We start from the raw sequence: 22,360 nt of genomic DNA, 5'->3' as shown, positions 1-22,360 counted from the left end.
CATAAATGATTGTGCAGGTGTGCCTCGTGATTTCTGGATTTCGAGACAGGATCTTTGCTACTAGGGAGGAGGAAAACATTACAATTCCATGATGTGCATTGCAGTTCAATCGATAAAACAAATTTGACACTGCAGTGATAATGAAGAGCATCATGTCCGGTGGAAATGGCAAGCTCCAATGATCATTCCTCAAAAGTCACATTCTGTTCAAATAAGATGATTTGGGATTGGGTTTGACACGGAATACAGGGATTTACTGACCAATGTGGCTGTGATAAATGATAAGCGGCAGTGTTAAGTGCGGAACAAACGTCTTTTTTTGTGTACTTTATACTTATGTTCATTTCATGGGTGTGTACTTTTATTTCCACAAAGGAGTCAAATAAGTCATTTTTTTAAAAAACAGAAGTATCTTATCTGCAGTACGAAAGAACAGAGTGTGAGTACTTTTCTCACCCCGACTCCTATCTCTCTCTCTCTCACACACAGACACACACACACTCACATAGACACTAATGGATAATCGCATAAAGACATCAGTGAATCAAACCTTTACTGAGTGATTGAAAGAGATGAAAAAATATATAATTCGGCCCGATTGGGATTTGTGAACCTTGCTTCAGGCATTTGTGGAGCTGAGATTACCCGGTAGTTGTAGAAACAACCGTGTATTTTATTTTATGTATTAGTTGCTGGTATCTTCAAACAAGCAAACAGGAAGCATCTGTTCACCTTATGCGCAGAGGAAATCCATGTTCTGCAATGACAAAAAAAAAAAGTTGTTGACTGATTGGAACAACATACAAATACATACAGTATGTCTAACTTTACACACTGTTGTTTGAATCTGGACCGTGCCCTCTCTAAACGTGAGTGTCTCCTTCACCAAGGGAGCTGGAAAGTATCCGATGATGCCCATCTGGTCCACGTAGCGATCACTGTACACCTAACAGTCAACACATCAGCATAGCTTCACGAAAACGTTTCAACTTTTAGATTTCAGTGACTTTCATCCACAGTGGCGTTTGATTTGGACATACGCTGCCAGACCAAAAGACTCCACCGCCCTCTTCTGGAATCAGTTTAGAATACACATAAACCTTCTGACCCTTCTTGATGTTAATAAATCTGCAGTCTGGCGCGATAAAGTCATCCAAGGCCGTGGCCATGGAGAGAACGTCTACAAAGAAAAATCACAAAAAGAAAAATGTCAAAGCGAAATAGCTGTGAGTATAAAACGGGAGAGGGAAGCGGAGTAATGGATGGAACACATTTTCTTACGCGAACACTCGGCGTCGCCACACATCTTGTTGTCTGCTAGCTTTTCCATGAGAAGGGCCTCTGAGATGTGGTTCAGGATTCCCACACAGAGAAGCACAAGCAGATGTCGCATGTTGAATAATAACCTTGTATGTGTGCTAGCGGTCATGGATATTTGAAGGAATCTGAGAGGAAACTTCTCAAAAGGGGAAAAATGGGATGTGGTCCGACATCACAGGCAACCTGACCAATCACGGTTGATTCTCAGAAATGTCACACTCTGGAACCAGTTAAACCCAGATTAGGAGTTGGCTTTTTAAACTCATCGTCAATAACAATGGAAAACTGGTGGACTAGAACTGCAAAATGGCCAACTTTAAAATTATGTCAGAAAAAATGTAATTCATTCAAATTGGCATTATGCTTGTAGTGCTGTATTTTTTTGTTTGTTTGTTTTGCTTGACTGGAGTGTGATGGAGGGCAACTGCTTAGCAAATCCATCTCAGTTCTGAGATTTCTGCTTCTTCCGATCATGGCTCTGGCATTCATGTGTGGAGCTTGCATGTTTTTCCTGGATTAAAAAAACAAAACAATAATAAATCCCAGGTACTCCGCTTTACTCTCACAATCTAAAACATGCATGTTAGGTTCATCATTCAAGACTTTAAATCCAAGGTCACCAACCTTTGTTAGATGCAACACTTTTATTAGACTAATGGGGATCGAAAATGCTGCAATTGGCTGCCAACAGGCGCTCAGAGGCCTCTAAAGGAACACACAACTGAAAAGTGATGATTTTCTTAATATGATTTTGTCCATCAGCCCATTTTCTGTACTTCTTATCCTCGTTATGGTCATGATGAGCTGGAGCATATATGTCCCAACTGACTTTGGGCAAGAGACATGGTACTGACCGCTAGCCAATTGCTTGGGAACATAAAGAGAGACAGGTATTCACACTCACCTTTGCACGTCTGTACACCAAGGAGTGTTCAATGAACCCAACTTACATGTTTTGGGAATACAGGAGGATGCCGGATCTCAGATTTGCACTCTCAACTACAGGTATATACTCACCATTCGCCCAAAGTCCACAAGATAGATTCGTGGAGATGGTCCACACCTTCACCTCCCTGAACACCGTGATCTCTGTTGACCTCTCCTGGTCCGCAAACTTCTCTAGAATCATCAAGAAGGAGGAGCAGTGGATGCCCAAGAAAAACTGAGAACATTTGCCAAAGGCTCCTTATGGTCTTTTATGCGCGACACTTGCATAAGCAGTATGGAAAATGGATAGATGGCTGTTATAGCCTTTATCTTATTAGATTTCTATTTAACTTTATTTATTCTTACTGAAAGTGAGAGAGAACCTCAGAGTTGCACCCCAACTTCATTGTATCTGCACCACATTATGACAATGAAGGATTTCTATTTGATTCTATTCCGTTTTAAATTGTTATTCATATACACATATATCAAAAAAATAAACTCAGAAATTAAAACATTTATTTAGCAGCTCAAAAAGTTTGAGTTTATATTTCAAAACATGTTGATTATATTATTTCATTATGAAAATATTTTCTACGAAACACTAGATGGCGGCGTTGTTGTTATTGTCAACGTGAAGGGAACAAATGATAAATACTACTAGGACATTAGGTTATAATTCTGTTTCAGGTAATGAAGAAAACTTGATGTTTAGAACCATACTGACCCATTGCTTGGATAGTCCATTTGACTGGTTAGAAAAATTTGTCATTTAAAAAAAAGGAGTAATATGGCACATATGCTGATTGCAAAACTGAATACGACTAAAAAAATAATACACATATGTATTACATGCTTTTTAAAACATTCGTCGACATTTTTGCGCATTATCAGTCTATTTGCCCCAATTCCCCAAAATGGAACACAATTTTTCCATTTGAATGTAGTTTAAAAATACAAGTGCAAAGCGGTTGCTTTAACTTCACGATTCAGTGTGTGGTTTCATACTTAAATGCAAACTTTCGTCAGTCTTAGTGTCAAACATTGACTTCCTCGTTGGCTGACGCAAAGCTCTGCTAAACGGCGTGCGCTGGAAAGTGTACATACGCTAATAATGACCAGAGTAGCTGACACGGGCGGTGCTTAAACAACATCTACGTATAATTCGGGAGCCTGCCGCCCGCTCGTGCTACTCCTGTTTTCAAATCCATTTTCTTGCCTTGACGTTTCACAATGTGACGTGTATCCTCGAAAAACTCAAAACCACCATCTCTTCCCCGTTATCGTTTACGGGGACTTCCAAGGGTCCACTTATTCGGGGTGGGGGGGCTGAAGCTATCACATAACCGAAAACAACCCCTTCCTTTCAGGTAGAAAGAGTTGAATTCGAACAAGACAACTTCCATTGTGTTCCCCTCGGGTGTTTTGGGAGAGCCGTCCCGGTCCGTCGTCCCTTTGCAAAGCAGCTTATGGATGCACGGCTTTCCGAGTTGTTTGGCTCAGAAAATGGACACGACTGCGGCGGCTCTCGGACCGAAGTGAACCCGGCGTATGGTTGCGGACGTGCTCCCGCCACCAAGCGGGCTTCTGCCAAGAAGAAGAGAGCGAATGCGCGACACTTTCACAGCTTCAAACCGAGCAACAACGCCCCTTATTTACCCCCAGAGGTACGCTTGTCTCATGGGTATTGCCGGCCAACATCGCCGATATTCTGTTATTACATGTTAATTACATCCCCAAAAACACAACAGTGCGCTTTCACTTTTGGCATAAAGCTACGTTTTATATTCGTCCGATCTTTCTTCGTTTTGTTCGCTAACCTCATGATTCGATGTACAATATTCTGACACCACTTGGCCGGGATAATTTCTAGCCTTAATGCCTATAAAAGCTCTAAATTGAAACGCGCAAAAGTGCAGTTAGCATGCTATCGTAGCATCAGCTGTGTTTGTAAATAGTGTAGTTTTATATGGGGGGGGGGGGGTAGTTACGAGTATTCAATCGTAATACAGTAATATTACTTCCAAAGATAGAGTGTCTATTCCTTGGCCGACATTCTGTTTGTTTAGGGAGGTATTGTTTAGGCTGTAGGTAGAAAAATTAAATAATTACCCACTTTTGTTGAACTCAAAAAGCAAATTGCTCGTCAGTAGTATGCAAATGTCGAAAGTCGGTCGTAGTATGTGGAGGTAAATCTGAATGGAATTGGACACGCGTTTTCTTATAACATATTTATTAGCTCAGCGTTCGTCTCAGCTCTCCGATGACCATTGTACTCATTCAGCCAAAAGTTATTAATAGTTTACAAATCAATGGCGTACTTCTGGGTACATGTATTCTCATTCAGACAGGTCTTTTCTTTCTCAGGGCATTAAATCAATTGCAACTGGATTCGTTTGGTTGTCTTAGAAAACGTTTCGTCTTTCACCCGAGAAGGCTTCATCACTTGAGTAAAATTGAGCTGATGCAACAAGGCTTGGTTCGGACAGACCAGCCCCAGTTGGTTTGGAAAGCAGTTTTTGATGTATGTTGGGAGTCAAATTACAAAACAACAAAACACAGTCCCCTAAAACTGCAGAGGTAGCCTATACCCTACATTTTTACTTACCCGATGACTTAGTGACTAAAAGAAGCCTACACCGGATATCTTAACGATGATCATTTGCACAACGAATGCCGCAATTTCTGGTGGTGCTGTGTGCCTACAACTTGGAGCACAAATAGTTGGCTTTTCCACACCAACTCAGGCTGGTCAGTTCTAACAAGCCTATTTTCATGAACTAATGCGGCCCTCTCAAATGAGAGGTGAAACAAACAGCATTCCAGTTGTGATTGATATTAATGTCGTGAGATAAAATTACTGGCCTTTTTGTTGTGACTGTCTGAGTCTGATACATTGTTTCTTATCTCCTAGGTGGAAGAAGGGAATATAGAGTACAAGGTAAGCCCTTTCACGTAAAGAAATATGGTTTTAGGATATATGGTGTCAGTGTAAGTCGTCTGGGTGATATGAGATATTTAAACTAACCAGACACTTCACTCAATACACATTAACTCCCCACCCCACAAAAAAACAACACAGTGACACTGTCAGAATGGTTTATTTTGTCAATATTCATAGGTAATAAATTTTTATAGTATTGCACGAAATGTTGGGTGTGGTCTTATTTTATTGCTTATGGTCTATTGAGCCTTACAGCCACATTCAGTTAATTGAATATGTATTGAAATGTGTTAGCTTTTCCCCTACTTGTTAAATTGACTGCAGTGAGAGACTACACTCCCATATTTGTGCTTTTAAATTGAAAATAGTTTGAATATTCATCTGTTTAGTGCTTGCATATGCCTGGAGGTTCTGGAATGTAACCCCCAACATAAATGAGTGACTTCTATACAACCAAAAATTCAGGCTGTGGCTTGAAAGCAGCTCTTCCATTGCTCAGAACATATGTTTTCACGTTGTCCCATCAAATGCCACACTTCCACTTTCATACACAACATCCCCTTTTAGTTCAGCCATGAAAGTGAGGCTCACGATAAGGGCAGTGTGAAGAACATTTGTCGGTCAACAATTTGACAAGTCTGTTCCATTCAGCCCATGTTGAAATCTGACACCGGTGTGGATTAGCAATGTTCACATCGGGATAACGTATGTTGAGTTCTGTGATCTTTTCATCTGCGGTTTAGCTGAAACTCGTGGACCCTACGCAAAGCCGATTTGAGCACCTGGTGACGCAAATGAAATGGAGGCTCCAGGAGGGTCGCGGAGAAGCTGTCTATCAGATCGGGGTGGAGGATAACGGCATGTTGGTGGGTCTGTCGGAGGACGACATGAGGGCGTCCCTGACCACCCTCCATAGGATGGCTGAGAAGTGAGCTTTGTAGTGAACCCATCCAACAATCTCAAGCATATACAGTACGTTTTACATTTTGATTTCACACCAAAAATCACGTTTGTCTGACAGAGTTGGGGCTGACATCACCATCCTTCGACATGCAGAGGTGGACTACGACACTGATAAACCCCTCACCATCGCCGAAGTCCTAATTCGTAAGGTGCCGGATGACCAGCAGGTTAGCAAGTCTACCATTAAGACACACAGATTCACATCCATCGATATTTTAAAGAAATATATTGTATTTCTTTGCTCTTTCATACAGTTCCTGGACCTGCGAGTGGCCGTAATTGGTAATGTGGACTCGGGTAAATCGACCCTGCTGGGTGTTTTGACGCAAGGCGAGCTCGATAATGGGCGGGGAAGAGCGAGACTCAACCTCTTCAGGCACCTCCATGAAATCCAGACTGGGCGGACATCTAGCATCAGCTTTGAGATCCTGGGTTTCAATAGTAAAGGAGAGGCGAGTAAAAGAATCACCAATAAATAAGAACAAACAAACACTGAGTATGTTTAAGCAATGTGCGATTTTTTTGTCCAGGTTGTGAACTACAGCGAGTCTCGAACGGCAGAGGAAATTTGCGAGAGCGCCTCTAAAATGATCACGTTCATCGATCTGGCGGGTCACCATAAATACTTGAAGACCACCATCTTTGGCCTCACCAGCTACTGCCCTGATTTCGCCATGCTTGTTGTCAGCGCAAATACCGGCATTGGTGAGTGATCATTTGTCGATTGAGTGCGTTTTGCAAACTAGGCAATTCCATCCCATCTGGGTGCTTTTTAGCATACAGAAATACATACATCCTTAGGCTGCAGATTTCTGTACAGAATACAGGTCATATGTTCTTGCATTTTAATAGTACATTAAAGGTTGATGTGGAGGATGGTCACATTTAGTGTTTAAAACTGTTCTTTGCCCAAAATTTTTACTATAAAACGCATGAACTGAGCATGCTAAAAATTAGTGAAACAAATTTGTCATTCTGTGATTTTGTTTTGGGACTAGTCCTTCTGTGTAAGAGTCGTACTGATTACTCGATTCATCGACTTGTCTACTCCATTCAGATGTCATAGCCAGTCATGTTTTTGGCTTGAAGTTGTTGCTCTCTGCAACAACTGAGTGTGCTCAATCAAATTTCCTGGTCACCTTCATTGATGTTGGTTGGCTTCTATTTCTGAATATGCAGCTTTGGTAAGTGAGGAAGAACCACAAAAAGGGGGAAAAAAGCCACCATCAACGTGCAAAGGGAGTGGGAAATCAGTCCACTGACATATTAATTCCAAAACGCGCCATACAGAACCTGCTGCTGCGGCACAAGATTAGGACCAGTGTCTGCATTTGACTGGCCTATCGGAGCAGCAAGCACACTGAGCGAGATAATTTTTTTTTGTCTGGCTAGAAATACCATCACGCACAAGTCGGCGAATCTTAATGCTCTCGTGTTTTAATGTGTATGCTCTGCGTAAATTTGCTGGCCATCTGCAGTAAGAAAATACCAATGATATCGTGAGCAACAAGTTGTCGTCGACTTGACTTTCATCAATAAAATAAAAATGATAAAATCTGAATTTGACCAATCCTGACTTTTGAGTCAAATAATGTCAATTTAAAAACATGATTCTTTTATAAAGAGAGTAAAAAAAAACAATCTGTCAGAAGTGGGATTCGAACCCACGCCTCCAGGGGAGACTGCGACCTGAACGCAGCGCCTTAGACTGCTCGGCCATCCTGACACATTTACATTGTGTGATACCATTGCATGTACTGACTTCACAGGATGTCGGGGGTGGGGCAGGTTTATCAGTTGAGTGACCAGAGTTGCTGCAGTTAACTTGTGTTCACCAGAAAATAGGCTGCTTTGTATTTTTACTCTATGAATTTCATTATTTCACATTTGTTATGACGATCAAGCGAATTTTGTCCACCCCAGTAAGCTCACAAACACGTACTGCTTGAAGTTACATGACGGCACACTGGATTTGTGAGTTTTAGTTGAAAATTTGTGCAGGATTTTTAAAAGGTTCAGTTGTCAGAAGTGGGATTCGAACCCACGCCTCCAGGGGAGACTGCGACCTGAACGCAGCGCCTTAGACCGCTCGGCCACCCTGACTCATAATAACAATCTGATACCATCACGTGTACTGAGGCCCACTCAACGGCTCGGGTGGGGGGATGGGGGGGGGGTTAGCAATTGAGTGCTCTGAGCTGCTGCAGTCCACTCCTGTGAGCAAGAAAATATGCTGGTTTGAATTGTCACTCTACCAATTTTATTATTTCACATTTGTGTTGACGATCAAGCTGAGTTTTGTCCACCCCTCTAAACTCATAAATATGTCCTGCCTGAATTTACATAATGGCACACTGGGTTTGTGACTTTTCGCCGAAAATTAGTGCAGGAGGTTTAAAAGATTATTTTGTCAGAAGTGGGATTCGAACCCACGCCTCCAGGGGAGACTGCGACCTGAACGCAGCGCCTTAGACCGCTCGGCCATCCTGACACATTTGCATTGTGTGATACCATTGCATGTACTGACTTCACAGGATGTCGGGGGTGGGGCAGGTTTATCAGTTGAGTGACCAGAGTTGCTGCAGTTAACTTGTGTTCACCAGAAAATAGGCTGCTTTGTATTTTTACTCTATGAATTTCATTATTTCACATTTGTTATGACGATCAAGCGAATTTTGTCCACCCCAGTAAGCTCACAAACACGTACTGCTTGAAGTTACATGACGGCACACTGGATTTGTGAGTTTTAGTTGAAAATTTGTGCAGGATTTTTAAAAGGTTCAGTTGTCAGAAGTGGGATTCGAACCCACGCCTCCAGGGGAGACTGCGACCTGAACGCAGCGCCTTAGACCGCTCGGCCACCCTGACTCATAATAACAATCTGATACCATCACGTGTACTGAGGCCCACTCAACAGCTCGGGTGGGGGGATGGGGGGGGGGTTAGCAATTGAGTGCTCTGAGCTGCTGCAGTCCACTCCTGTGAGCAAGAAAATATGCTGGTTTGAATTGTCACTCTACCAATTTTATTATTTCACATTTGTGTTGACGATCAAGCTGAGTTTTGTCCACCCCTCTAAACTCATAAATATGTCCTGCCTGAATTTACATAATGGCACACTGGGTTTGTGACTTTTCGCCGAAAATTAGTGCAGGAGGTTTAAAAGATTATTTTGTCAGAAGTGGGATTCGAACCCACGCCTCCAGGGGAGACTGCGACCTGAACGCAGCGCCTTAGACCGCTCGGCCATCCTGACACATTTGCATTGTGTGATACCATCGCATGTACTGACTTCACAGGATGTCGGGGGTGGGGCAGGTTTATCAGTTGAGTGACCAGAGTTGCTGCAGTTAACTTGTGTTCACCAGAAAATAGGCTGCTTTGTATTTTCACTCTATGAATTTCATTATTTCACATTTGTTATGACGATCAAGCAAATTTTGTCCACCCCAGTAAGCTCAGAAACACGTACTGCTTGAAGTTACATGACGGCACACTGGATTTGTGAGTTGGTTTTGTGAGTTTTAGTTGAAAATTTGTGCAGGATTTTTAAAAGGTTCAGTTGTCAGAAGTGGGATTCGAACCCACGCCTCCAGGGGAGACAGCGACCTGAACGCAGCGCCTTAGACCGCTCAGCCATCCTGACTCATAATAGCAATCTGATACCATCACGTGTACTGAGGCCCACTCAACAGCTCGGGTGGGGGGATCGGGGGGGGGTTAGCAATTGAGTGCTCTGAGCTGCTGCAGTCCATTCCTGTGAGCAAGAAAATATGCTTGTTTGAATTGTCACTCTACCAATTTTATTATTTCACATTTGTGTTGACGATCAAGCTGAGTTTTGTCCACCCCTCTAAACTCATAAACATGTCCTGCCTGAATTTACATCATGGCACACTGGGTTTGTGACTTTTCGCCGAAAATTAGTGCCGGAGGTTTAAAAGATTATTTTGTCAGAAGTGGGATTCGAACCCACGCCTACAGGGGAGCGCCTTAGACCGCTCGGCAATCCTGACACATGGAAGAATTTGTCCAAATAAGGTCTAATGTTGAAGCCCATGACTGGCAGGCTTTCACTACCAGCTGTCAATCCAACTACTTTTTCTTTCAGACCGATAATATAGAAATGCACCATTATTTATTGCCGTGCATATAATGGTGTGCATCTATGACGGTGTGAATGGCTGTTTGTCTCTATGTGTGCTCTGCGATTCACTGGCAACCAGTTCAGGGTGTAGTCCGCCTTCTGCACAAAGTCTGCTGGGATAGACCCGAGCAACCCCGCGACCCTCTACAAGATATAAGCGGTGTTGAGGATGGATAGATTAATCCTTCCCACCTTTTGTTCAGCCAACCAGCTGCAGCGCAAAAGCTGCAACACACATGAAATCTGACCTTATGCAACAGACCAGACACTGTTGCCAGGAATGACCCGCTCTAAAAATATAATCTTTGGGTCAGCTGGGTTTCACGCTGGCATTTCGGAGATGTACCAGCTGCTGATATGAGTGCACTTATCGGTCAATCTTGCCCGGAAACTAACATAACAACAACACATCGGAACATAAAACTAAAGAAGCCATTGATATATTTTTCATTTCATTGCTGTGGGTGTTTTTGTTTGTGTCAAAAATAGAGTGCGCCGGTTGAAATAGGGTCACGAATGTGGACCACTCCTGCATCACATGCAATCATCTCTCCTCGAATGAACTTTCGATATTTTGCATCACTCTCATGTCTGCCTCTTTTTTTCCTGTTTGGTACCACATTACAGTCAGTCAAAGTAACGCCCGAGACTAAAATGTTCTTCCTCCAATAAAGTTGACAAGTTGGAATTTTTTTTAAATGGTAAATTGAAAGTTATTATATATATTCATTCATTCATCTTCCGGGCCGCTTGATCCTCACTAGGGTCGCGGGGGGTGCTGGAGCCTATCCCAGCTGTCTTCGGGCAGTAGGCGGGGGACACCCTGAATGGGTTGCCAGCCAATCGCAGGGCACACAGAAACGAACAACCATTCGCACTCACACTCACACCTAGGGACAATTTAGAGTGTTCAATCAGCCTGCCATGCACGTTTTTGGAATGTGGGAGGAAACCGGAGCACCCGGAGAAAACCCACGCAGGCCCGGGGAGAACATGCAAACTCCACACAGGGAGGCCGCAGCTGGAATCTAACCCGGTACCTCTGCACTGTGAAGCCAACGTGCTAACCACTGGACTACCGGGCCGCCCTATTATATATATAAAGACAGTTAATTTCAATGCTCACTTTGTGAATGCAAAGAAATATTGTTAATTGACCATTTACAGAGTTTCAAGGACACCCGTAAACCCAATGCCGAACCTCTCGACTTATGTTTGATCAGTTACCAGTTGATTGAATGGAAGTAAAGCATGTCATCAATATATTTGTCAGAAGTGGGATTTGAACCCACGCCTCCAGGGGAGACTGCAACCTTAACGCAGCGCCTTAGACCGCTCCGCCATCCTGACATTTGATGTTTACCTTTGCACACGCAGACAGACAGCATCAAGAAAGGAACCGCCAAGTGTGTACAAGGATTTATTTTTCTCCAGTCGCTGGAGTGACTTTCGGACTGCAGAAAACAAGCAACTATGACATATATCAATTTAGGACATCAGTACAGTAATGTCCAGTATTGCACTCATTCTGATGATCATCAAAAACAATCTGTCAGAAGTGGGATTCGAACCCACGCCTCCAGGGGAGACTGCGACCTTAACGCAGCGCCTTAGACCGCTCGGCCATCCTGACTGGGAACCCTAGTTTGTTTAACTACGAAGCACGAGCGCATTTTAATCCTCGCGATTTAATTATTTTGCTTTTGCGTTGATGATCATGGAAGTTTTGTTCACCCATGTAATCTCATAAAACCGACACAAATTTACAAAGTGGAACACTGGGTTTGCTAGTTTTGGTAAAAAAAAATGAGTGCATGATCATTAATTGCATCTGTTGTCAGAAGTAGGATTCAAAACCATGTCTCCAGGGGAGACTACGACCTGAACACAGTGCCTTAGATCACTCAACCATTCTGACGTGCTGCTCATTGTCAATATACACACATATTGGAACACATAGCAGTGGGACCGCCGTATAGTGCATTTCATGAAATATATGTCTCAGACAACCAGAAGCATCCAGCAGCTATCGATTCAATGTCATGAGAAAGAGTGTCATAAAGGCTCCAAAATGATTTCCTCCAAAGTCAACGGGCTGCTATCTTGAAGAAAGAAAGTCACACGGCATTTAAACCTCTCTTTTTACAGCTGGCACGACACGGGAGCACCTTGGCCTGGCCCTGGCCCTGAAGGTTCCCATCTTCATCGTGATCAGCAAAGTGGACCTGTGCACGCGGGCCACCGTGGAGCGAACGGTGCGGCAGCTGGAGCGAGTCCTCAAGCAGCCGGGCTGCAACAAGGTGCCCATGGTCGTGGCTAACAAGGACGATGCCGTTGCCGCCGCGCAGCAGTTTGCCCAGTCGCCCAAGTGTGTACCAACCCCTGAAGTTGAACACAAGTATAAAATGAAATGTGGATATATGTATAGACACCACTTAGAATTACTGAGGGATATTTGGCTTGAGGGTAAAATTTCTAGCCTAACTTCCACAGGTAATTTTCAGCCTATTATAATAATTTCCTGTGCACTTAATTTTACCCTCTCTAAACTTTTGAATGCACATAAGATAAGATAACCTTTATTTGTCCCACACTGGCGAAATTTGCAAATTGCACATGTCCAGTTGTTCTAATTGAACCAAGAAATGTGCGTAATTAATGGATCAAAAACCTAACGGAAATTTTAATGTTCGAACAGCAAACTGTACAAGAGTACTGAAATAGTGAGCAGTTGGACTTGCCCATTGAAAAAAAATGAGAAGACCAATTAAGTTGTTTGAAGTTACATTTGAGGTCTATCCAGAAATTTCAGCCCAAAGCCGAATATCCCAAACTGTGAGAAGTGCATCACACTTTTACTGTTTGATACAAGTGACACGCCATGTGACGGCTATCCAGTCGCAGGTTAGAGTGAGACGCTAATGTAGCAGTCGACATCTTCACTAAAGTGCTCCTTCTCGTCATTCAGCTGGACTCAAACGCACCAGTCGCAGAAGGTCTGAATCAAAGTCCATTGTTCACAAAAAGTTGATCAATACCAAAGGGAACAAAAAAGACGGGAAGTAGCAACCGACCAAAATAAAACCAGGAAGAGCGCTAACCATGGCTTAACAGAAGCAACACTTGTTCAACCACATGTTAACTGATGACTATCATGATACTGAAACACTAACAGTCCAGACACTGTCATTGTTTTGATCATGTGATTAATTTTTTTTCCCCTCCCGGCAGCATTACACCTGTTTTCACTGTGTCGAGCGTGTCCGGAGAGAATCTGGACCTGCTCAAGGTCTTCTTCAACATCATCCCTCCGCTCAGCAACAGCAAGGAGCAGGAGGAGCTCATGCAGCAGCTCACTGAGTTTCAGGTAAAGCCACAATCAGCAACGCGTCGTGGTGTGTGTCAGATATTTGACCTCGCTTTCATTAGTCATCGTCAATTCGGTAGGCTGAAAGTTAGAGGGAATGGCTTTGCAACCGAAAAGACGAATGAAAATAGTTAGATTGCAACAATTGTGTCTGCGAGTACTAAGCGAGATCCAGCCCGCCACCACCAAGCCGTACTATTTTATATGAAGTCAGTCAGTGATTCCCAAGATGAGAAAAACCTGCCGGTTAAGACATGATTGAGTGAAAAATGTTCTTCAGGTGGATGAGATCTACACAGTGCCAGAAGTGGGGACTGTGGTGGGCGGTACTTTGTACAGGTTAGTTTATCTGCAACAAGTGACTCAAAATTTGTCTTTAAAAAAATGTAAATGACTGTTTGGGTTTTTTTTTGTTGTAGTGGTATTTGCCGCGAGGGAGATGATCTGGTGGTCGGGCCCACAGACTCTGGGCAATTCCACAAATTGACCGTCGGGAGCATCCAGAGGAACCGTTCAGCTTGCCGGGTGCTTCGCGCTGGACAGGCTGCCACGCTGGCACTCGGCAATTTTGACCGCACGTTGCTGCGAAAGGTCCGCCTCGGCCTCGAGTATTATTTCCATTCGGTGTTTGCCAACGAAGTGCATCTGATTGCGTTCTCCTTCCACAGGGGATGGTGATGGTGAGTCCAGAGATGGACCCGACCATCTGCTGGATATTTGAGGCTGAGATTGTGCTGCTCTTCCACTCCAAGACCTTCCACAAAGGCTTCCAGGTGACAGTGCACATAGGCAATGTGAGGCAGACTGCCACCGTGGAAGCCGTGTATGGCAAGGTGAGTCTCTGGAGGCTGCTTGAACCACAGGCGTGTATGCTCACATTTGGTCTCTCGCGGCAGAGTGCGGCCATCTTGAATTGCCCCTGTTCCTGACAACTTCCATTTTCACTGTTTTACACTACAATCCCTGTATTGTTCTGAAAATGAGGAACTTTCAAAAAAACTTGAAATTGGAACAAAAAGTGCACGACATATACTGGACACTGTCCAAAAATGGATGGCAAGTCTTCGAAAGATGTTTCTTGTCCGTAGTTGTATTTACCTCATGTGGAATGTGTTTAATCCTTCCCAAGAAAAAAAAAATGATGTGAATCTTCCTTAGATATTTTCTTCTCTACCACTTCCAGTAAATGAATAATGAGAAAATACCAACTTTTTGGGGGACATTTAACATCGTTTTGATCTTGGAAGTGACAGAACCGTGTTTCAATCAACCACTTTTCAACATATGGCAGGAGGAGCTGAGGACAGGCGAGAAAGCAGATGTCCAGTTTAAATTTCTCAAGCATCCCGAGTACCTGAAGCTGGGGGCCAAGGTGCTCTTCAGAGAGGGTGTCACCAAGGGCATCGGCCACGTCACCAAGCTGCATCCCATTGCGCAATATCGCCACGTCCCGGAGAGTGACGAAGATGAAGATGACGACTAGAGAGTGAACGCTCCCCCATCCCAGAAAAACACACAAGTGCCGTTTGGTTTTGTTTTTATAACGGACAAGCTTCCACCAAAGGCCAGTCTGCACTCTTTGCCGTACTCACCCGGAGAAGGTAAACAAATCTGCATTTATAGAACGCCTTGCCTTTATACCTTCAAGAGACTCGTAAAGCCGATAGAATGTAGCCACACACACACATTCACACAATCAGACTTGCACTGCCATGAAACAAAAGTCAACAACTGTCACACTTGGGGCCAAATGATTCATTTGTCAGAGTAAGGGTTTATGCCGTTAAAAAAATAAAAATAAAATAAAAGACCATAAGAAATTATATAGCAACTCCACTGCACCAAAATACTCTTCTAAAATACTAATTCATTTCAGCAAGGAAGGAGAAAAATCATCTTAATGAGGTATTGTCATATAATCTTGGTGGAAAGATTAGCACAAGTCGACATTTTCCCAAATTATTCTCGCAATATTTGGCGGTAAAAATCATCACAATCATTGACATAGTTTCCCCAAATTATCACAATTTGGGGGAAAATGTTCTGGCAATAAAGGGGTGCTAGGAACAATCCTCACACTTACAGTAGATATTTGTCTCTAAGTTGAGTTGCAAAATTTTGGGGAGGAAAATCACTTATTCTACACAGCACTTTGGCCGATATCACGTCTTTTGCTAATGTTTGAAACATTTCAACATTTGTGTGGCTAAAGCCCATTTCAACTTTACTATAAACCCATCCAAAGTAACATTGATCTTTAAAGTCAGTGGCAGGAGTGATATGGCGTCATTAACATCACAGTGCATCCGAATCACACAATTTGAGGCTGGGGAAGGGGCTGCTCTCACTTGCACTGACACACGCACACGCACACACACACACACCTTACAGATGTTGTTGACGCAGCCGGTGTAACTGTGAAGCATCCATACATTCGGTGGCTCGTCTTTTGTCCAACCGGCATCATGACCTACTCGAGTGAAAACTGCAAACGGGGATCATGTGGACAAACGTATTTGAGACTCTGCTTATTACACCGACAGTGAATCCAGCATGTGACTTGTTGGAATTCAAAGCCAATCTGTTTCCAAGTTATTTGCAAGCTTTTGAAGTTACTGACATCTCACACACACACACACACGCATGCACAGTGCCTAATGGTAGTGCCTTCCAACACAAGTCATTCATGCAGTTCAAACACACACACATGGGCGCACACACAATTTCCAGGTGGTGCTACTTGTTTAAATAAATATTTACCACACGTTTGACTGTTAAGTACCGCTCAAAACGAAGACTGCCGTGGGCCTTACAGTACTTACTATTCACTCTTTTTACTCCTACACCACCTTCACACAGCACACCCCACTTGATTATTGTGTTTTTAAAGAGCATATTTCAACTTTATATCTACATTTACCATATGTTGTGTTTTTGTGCATCTCAGGTGTATTTCCAGTCGTTTTTACATTTTGCAATCCAACTCTTTTGAAGCTTTATGGTTTATCCCCTTTATGAATGGAAACGTGTTTAATCACGTCTGAACCAATTATGTACAGATCTGATTGCTGTATTGTGGTGTTCATCACAATCGCGTTTATGCCATTAAATGTTGACTTCATTTTATTTTCACACTTCAATTCATGACATGCCTCTTTTGCCAAGGAAGGGTGTGATTGAAAATCACTAGGATTAACGGCATTCTAAGGCCCAAAGTTTGGCCAACCCCGTCCTACATGATGCAAGACTAAGGCAACAGCACACTGAACTAAACAACAGGAGACACACCTTTTTAGTCACATGAAAAATGGCCATGACTCACAATGCTGAAGGTAACGCCTCATAATGCGTAACACATCCTTCCATTTTCTCGACTGTCCTCATTAGATGTCTGAAAAAATATTGGCAGTTGAAATTTTCCCAAAATATACTGGAAGTTAAAAACTGCCGAATGAAAATTCACTTTAACATAATGATAAAATTATATTTGATGTGTTTAAATTATTAGAATGAAGTCTATGGTGCCCAAAGGTATTTGGACAATGACCGGTTAGATTTTCTTGTTTCATCATGTGGGACAAATGTCAAACGTAAAGTCGTGTATATGGGTTACATTTTGGGGATTGCTTTTCAGAACAGTCCCCAGGTTTTTTATGTTAATAAAATATTCTAAAAATGTGTAAACTAACCACGGCATACAACCAAATCATTTAAAACGGGGCTGGTTGGGATCCAACAGAGCTTTTAATTCTAGAACAAATTACAATGATAAAGATACAAGTTATTGTGAACAATAAGTTTCTAGAGTTTCTCATTTATTATACAGCATTTTAAAGAGTTTAATTCATTCCGTGACCAAAATTCCAAGTGAAGGTAGGAAGTCAATTTTGCTTAATTGAAAGGAGCTGAAATTGCATTAACCATTCCAGCCTCCAACAAATGACTCAATTTTTAATAAATAAAAATTATCACATTGTCTCAAAACAGGAGAATGTAAATAATAGGAAGCGAAATACAGTAACTGCACACATTAGTGTATTCATGTTGGGGTGCAGCCTAGTGACTGACGCTCGTTATAGCGACTTGTCATTTTGCATTTTTCTAATTAACTGTCTACTATAAATCAACCAAGTGATGGCTCGAAATTTGAAAAGCATTTAAGTTGGGGCATTTGAAAGTGAAGTTACCAGTTTTTGTGATTTCAGAAATCCCTTTCACATGTAAAGATCGCTATCTTTGAAAAAAAGAATCCAAAGTACCCGCACCTGCACCTTGAGAGCATTGTCTTTTGGGATGGGGACCTGATGATCTGCTTTTAGTTTTGCCCAGAGAGGACAATGGCACCCCTGCAGGAGGTCCTCTTCTGACGAAAGAAGAAGAAGCAGAAGGGGAGAAGGATTTGTGCAGATCCAATGCGAAGTGATAGTCGTTGTGCTCAGGCATCTCCCACGCCAGCACATTCTGGCCACAGCGGTCACACTTGAGCATGTCTTCCGCGGTGTCAACTACGGAGGTTGCCAGTGAGTTGGGTTCACCATCATCTCGCTTTTCGCCATTGTGCCTCGGCTTTGAAAATGTTTCCGTGTTTTTCTTGTGGAAGAACGAGGCACTGATGTCACGAAAGCCTGCCAAAGTGTCTTTTGAAGGACTCGGTGAAGAGACAAAACAAGATGGAGAGGACTCGGTTTGCGTTTTCTGCTTGTGAAAGAAGGACTGGATGGTGGTGGGTGTTTTGCGTGTGGTGGTGCTAGCGGAGACCAAAATTTGAGTGGAAGCAACGTCAGCACTCAAGAATCCTGCGATGCCTCCCGCTGATGCTGAAGGGGCGTCAGAGAACTTGCTGGCGGAGAGGTGCAGCAGCGTGAGAGGCGGAGTCCTGCATGGCAAGCAGGAGTATATGAAAACACAAACAACCATTGTCAAGAATGACTGTCAAGCCTACTTGGCCAGCTCAACTTGATATGTGGTTCACCAGAGGCACTTAAAATTGGCATATATGTGCTGATTTAGCATAACTTTGAAAGTGATTGCTTAATTGTGAACAATGCGTAATGTTAAAAAAACAGCAGTAACCATATGTGAAGTGTAAAATGAGTAATATTGACATTTAAATTCCAATGCGCATTCTGGTTACACTGGACCTACCATGCCGCCTGCTGGTTTCCTGCTGTGTTGAGGCTCTTGATGATGGCAAAGCTGTCGCTGGACAACTTGGCGGCGTCATAGCGCACTAAAGCGCAACAGCGGGAGAAACTGCTCTGCCGCTTGTCACCCAGCTGCCGGACGCCGACTGTTAACTGTTTTGCCACGCGACCGTTCTGGAAGAAAATAAATCATGTACATCGGCCAAGAGTCCCCAGAGAAAATCTAAGCAAGCAAGTAAAATGAAACTCCAAACAGGAAAGTTAGTGTTCCAAAGCCTTTTTCTTACCTCTTCTCTGTCTTTTGTCAGCCTCTCCTCCAGCTCCAAAGCCAGCTGATGAAGCCAGTGCTGGACCTTCTCAAAAGCACATTCAGTAAAACCAAACAGCCACAATATTAGGTGCAATCCAATCCGTTGAAAAAATAAGATTGAGCTGTGTGTCATAAAGATACCGCAGGACTGAATACCTGCTCTTTTGTAGCCAGTGATGTTTTCCCAGGGAAGTTCTTACTACAGCCAATAGATTTTGGTAGCTGCCTGGGTTTCACCACTTCAAAGTCGATACCCCGACACAAATCGTATAACCACTGACTGCAAAACACATTGCATCCAATGAAGACGGACGGGATCAGAAGTTTTGGTTCATCAGCCTTACCCGGTCTTCTCTCCAAAGTGCTTCCCTAGTTGGGCCTGAGAGAAGCGAGTTAGCTCCCCCATGTGCTCCACTTGCAGAGCTTCTGTGACTGAGACCCCGAGTTTACCTCCGAGGTTGCGTCTGTGCAAATGAAAGGCAGCTGCATTAATAAGTGAAGGGGTCTCACTTGGCGGCGCCTTCACTGAAATGCTCACATCTTGCTGATGGGCAGCGTGCTAAAAAGTTCATTCACAGAGTCCAGTGGCAATATTGTTTGTCGATTTGGTTTGTTCAGACCACATGCCAGTTTAGCCAGCACCTGGAAAAAACACATTTAATTACACATACAATACAAATGGCCTTTGTTTCAGACTATAATAATGGTGTATCCAATACCACATCATAAACATAAGTGTAAAAATTACAGTGTAAATATTTCTGCATAAGGTCTTAGCTAAGCTAAACTGATTAAACAAAGAAGTAAAATCAACAAAAACACGTAATGTGATCTTGTGCTTTTGATGTTAGATTTAAGATCAAAATCATAGTAAGATTTCAATGAACAAATAACATTTACTTTGTTGTGCGAGATCCCAGCTGAACATTGGAAGCTTGTGTGTTGCTCCACAGCCGCCCTCATTTCCTCCACGATGAGGGCTCCCACGGTGAGCTGAAGCTCAGCAGAGTTGTGCATCGGCATAGACGCCAGCCACTGCTGGACACCCGCCGACCTCTGCGTCTCTGTTGGGCATACTGAATATTGACGGCATTTGCTTTTGTAAATAATAGATGAGCTTAATGAGTTAATGGAGAGCAATGCCTATTTGTTGAACGGTGGTGTTTTAGGAGTCTCCACTTTATTGTGCCACACAGTGAGCTCATCCAAAAGAGGTCCAATGCTGCTATCTGCTGGCCGTAGTGATTTTATTATTTTTTTTTTTTAACTTTCCCACCTTGTAGGTCAAACCTGATTTGGCCAAGACTTTTCTCTGTCCGTTCTCATAATAAAACCTAGTTGACGCAATAACGTCAACACCGCGCCTTGTTAGACTTCCCACAATGAGTAAATAGACACTCCCAAGACACTTTTTGCGGGCAGATGACTTTCCTAAAAGATGATTGTGGGTCTGTAGAATTGAAATATATTTCTAGCTTTATAGAGGACAAATTACAGCTCTGCTTACCTTTATCAAAAATTGCATTTTCGGCAGCTTCTTCCTGTCCTTCAGATGAATTGTGAGGGTAACCTTGGATACACGTAGTCTTGAGCAAGTGAGGCTTTATTTGTTTGTCCGCCATGTCCTTTAGCCGCTGCTGGACAGCCACAGTCAAATCCATGTAGGCCTCATCAATGCTGGCCCGCTCGACCACCGCAAAGCGAGACATGACTTGGATCACTTCCACGCTGGCCTCCCTGTAACTGCACACAACGTTTCATTTCAATTATGCTTCAGTGACATCATTAAAATGACGACATGGACATCACTAACGGGCTCAGGTCCGCCTTGCCGTGAGACTCGCGCACTCGTGCCACCTGGAGATCTGGGCACAGTTTCTTCGCGTCATCCACCCACATGTTCTTCGTCACGCCATGGACCCGAGCCTCATAGCTCACTGCAATGATCCTAACAGGACAGAGGGTGAGTAAAAGAGACAGTTAATAACAATATCAATAATGGTATTTATTTATAATGATTATTATTTCTGTCAATAATTAATCCATCTATTTGTCTCGATTTGGACTACAGAACGGTGCTACTGACATGCTAACTTCTGGGGCATCATTCTTATCACCGTGGTTGTTTTTTTCCCTTAATTTTAATTCCAAAATAGGAAAAGAACAGTGATATTAAATAAGATATACCTGCATAATCTAATGAGAGCCAATACAGATGATGTACCAAAATTCGTCGAGAAAGCTATAACTTTTTAGGCTTATGTACATGAGTTTCATTTAATTTATGTATTTAAAAAGTTAATAATTCGGTTGAACAGCTGTTTGGCGTCGTGATTCTAATTCTAAGCAGTCTATATTACTCAAGGACTTGATACAACCATGGGCACCATGGGACCGTGAGTGTACTACTGTTCTAGATGACAGCGCTTGTCAGCTGCATGGATCATTCAAAAATGACATCTCCGTGCCAGAACCTTACCCGCCTCCTTTCCAGGTTTTGTACTGGGCCACGACGCAGGGCGTTTTCTTTAGGGCAGGATTCAGTCTTTGCTCCACTTGCACGTAGAAACAGTCCATGTCCACTAACGCCACCACTCTTTCCTTTCCGTACTCCATGACTGAAGAACAACGGACTTTTTTTCTGTCACGAGTGATCAAAACTACCTCGTTATATAAGAGTGGCTTTCACGTTCTATCATAGTTTATCCACGAACGACATAGCCAGTAGGTTTTAGTTCCCGCAATTTCATTTCTTACATAAGTGCGTCATCAAAAGTGGACAGACAAATATCTTTGGAGGAGTTATACCGACCAATCAGCGCGGAATCTGCTCCAATAAAACTTCAGGCAGATATCCGGATATGTGCGGACCACCTTCAAGAAAAATTACGTTACCAAGTAGACGAAATATATAAGGAATGCATACAGTATAAATAGTCAAGACGGTTTTGATATTTCCAAATGTTGTATATAGCTTGAACATGCTGGATGAAAAGGCATACTGTAAATGTTGCATCTTACAATTTTGCTATCATACTGAGACCTACTGCACTAGTACAGTTCAGTAAAGTACATTGTAGTACTGCTGTGGCATGCCTCAATACCAGTGGCACTTCTTGATAACGCCACATCACATTGCAATAATAGAACCACCAATAAAACCGTATACAGTATACAACAATATGATACCAGAGATACCGAGTCTTAATTAGATGAATTTCACACATTTCTACTTGAA

At 42.9% G+C, this 22,360-nt stretch overlaps 3 protein-coding genes and 8 non-coding genes across 11 annotated transcripts; 1 reads left to right on the top strand and 10 right to left on the bottom strand.

Moving 5' to 3' along the window:
- Positions 1-536: 536 nt before the first annotated feature.
- Positions 537-1,878, bottom strand: LOC127610204 (otoraplin-like). The gene is made up of 4 exons (XM_052080051.1): positions 1,282-1,878; positions 1,041-1,180; positions 836-946; positions 537-757 (listed from the first exon to the last, which is right to left on the bottom strand). Exons 1-4 carry the CDS (start codon positions 1,427-1,429, stop codon positions 734-736), a joined length of 423 nt encoding a protein of 140 aa, XP_051936011.1. The 5' UTR covers positions 1,430-1,878; the 3' UTR covers positions 537-733.
- Positions 1,879-3,456: 1,578 nt separating this feature from the next.
- gtpbp2a (GTP binding protein 2a) lies at positions 3,457-16,794 on the top strand. The gene is made up of 12 exons (XM_052080008.1): positions 3,457-3,914; positions 5,162-5,188; positions 5,935-6,119; positions 6,213-6,321; positions 6,409-6,606; positions 6,685-6,859; positions 12,450-12,669; positions 13,533-13,668; positions 13,949-14,007; positions 14,088-14,259; positions 14,337-14,501; positions 14,960-16,794. The coding sequence occupies exons 1-12, from the start codon at positions 3,717-3,719 to the stop codon at positions 15,149-15,151; spliced, it is 1,836 nt and encodes a 611-aa protein (XP_051935968.1). The 5' UTR covers positions 3,457-3,716; the 3' UTR covers positions 15,152-16,794.
- Positions 7,798-7,880, bottom strand: trnal-cag (transfer RNA leucine (anticodon CAG)). Its single transcript has one exon. It is a non-coding gene; the product is annotated as a tRNA-Leu (tRNA).
- Positions 8,175-8,257, bottom strand: trnal-cag (transfer RNA leucine (anticodon CAG)). Its single transcript has one exon. It is a non-coding gene; the product is annotated as a tRNA-Leu (tRNA).
- Positions 8,563-8,645, bottom strand: trnal-cag (transfer RNA leucine (anticodon CAG)). The gene has a single exon. It is a non-coding gene; the product is annotated as a tRNA-Leu (tRNA).
- Positions 8,940-9,022, bottom strand: trnal-cag (transfer RNA leucine (anticodon CAG)). Its single transcript has one exon. It is a non-coding gene; the product is annotated as a tRNA-Leu (tRNA).
- trnal-cag (transfer RNA leucine (anticodon CAG)) lies at positions 9,328-9,410 on the bottom strand. Its single transcript has one exon. It is a non-coding gene; the product is annotated as a tRNA-Leu (tRNA).
- On the bottom strand, positions 9,718-9,800 carry trnal-cag (transfer RNA leucine (anticodon CAG)). The gene has a single exon. It is a non-coding gene; the product is annotated as a tRNA-Leu (tRNA).
- trnal-aag (transfer RNA leucine (anticodon AAG)) lies at positions 11,569-11,651 on the bottom strand. Its single transcript has one exon. It is a non-coding gene; the product is annotated as a tRNA-Leu (tRNA).
- Positions 11,852-11,934, bottom strand: trnal-aag (transfer RNA leucine (anticodon AAG)). The gene has a single exon. It is a non-coding gene; the product is annotated as a tRNA-Leu (tRNA).
- A 599-nt stretch (positions 16,795-17,393) lies between the features above and the next one.
- Positions 17,394-21,912, bottom strand: polh (polymerase (DNA directed), eta). Its single transcript, XM_052080005.1, has 10 exons — positions 21,602-21,912; positions 20,936-21,070; positions 20,630-20,865; positions 20,023-20,186; positions 19,661-19,764; positions 19,467-19,586; positions 19,279-19,402; positions 19,100-19,165; positions 18,814-18,986; positions 17,394-18,544 (listed from the first exon to the last, which is right to left on the bottom strand). The coding sequence occupies exons 1-10, from the start codon at positions 21,736-21,738 to the stop codon at positions 17,899-17,901; spliced, it is 1,905 nt and encodes a 634-aa protein (XP_051935965.1). The 5' UTR covers positions 21,739-21,912; the 3' UTR covers positions 17,394-17,898.
- Between the last annotated feature and the right edge of the window lie 448 nt (positions 21,913-22,360).

The sequence above is a fragment of the Hippocampus zosterae genome, chromosome 11 (assembly GCF_025434085.1).
Source record: "Hippocampus zosterae strain Florida chromosome 11, ASM2543408v3, whole genome shotgun sequence".
In the NCBI taxonomy this organism is placed as follows: Eukaryota; Metazoa; Chordata; class Actinopteri; order Syngnathiformes; family Syngnathidae; genus Hippocampus; species Hippocampus zosterae.
This window is presented reverse-complemented; position numbering and strand designations above follow the sequence as displayed.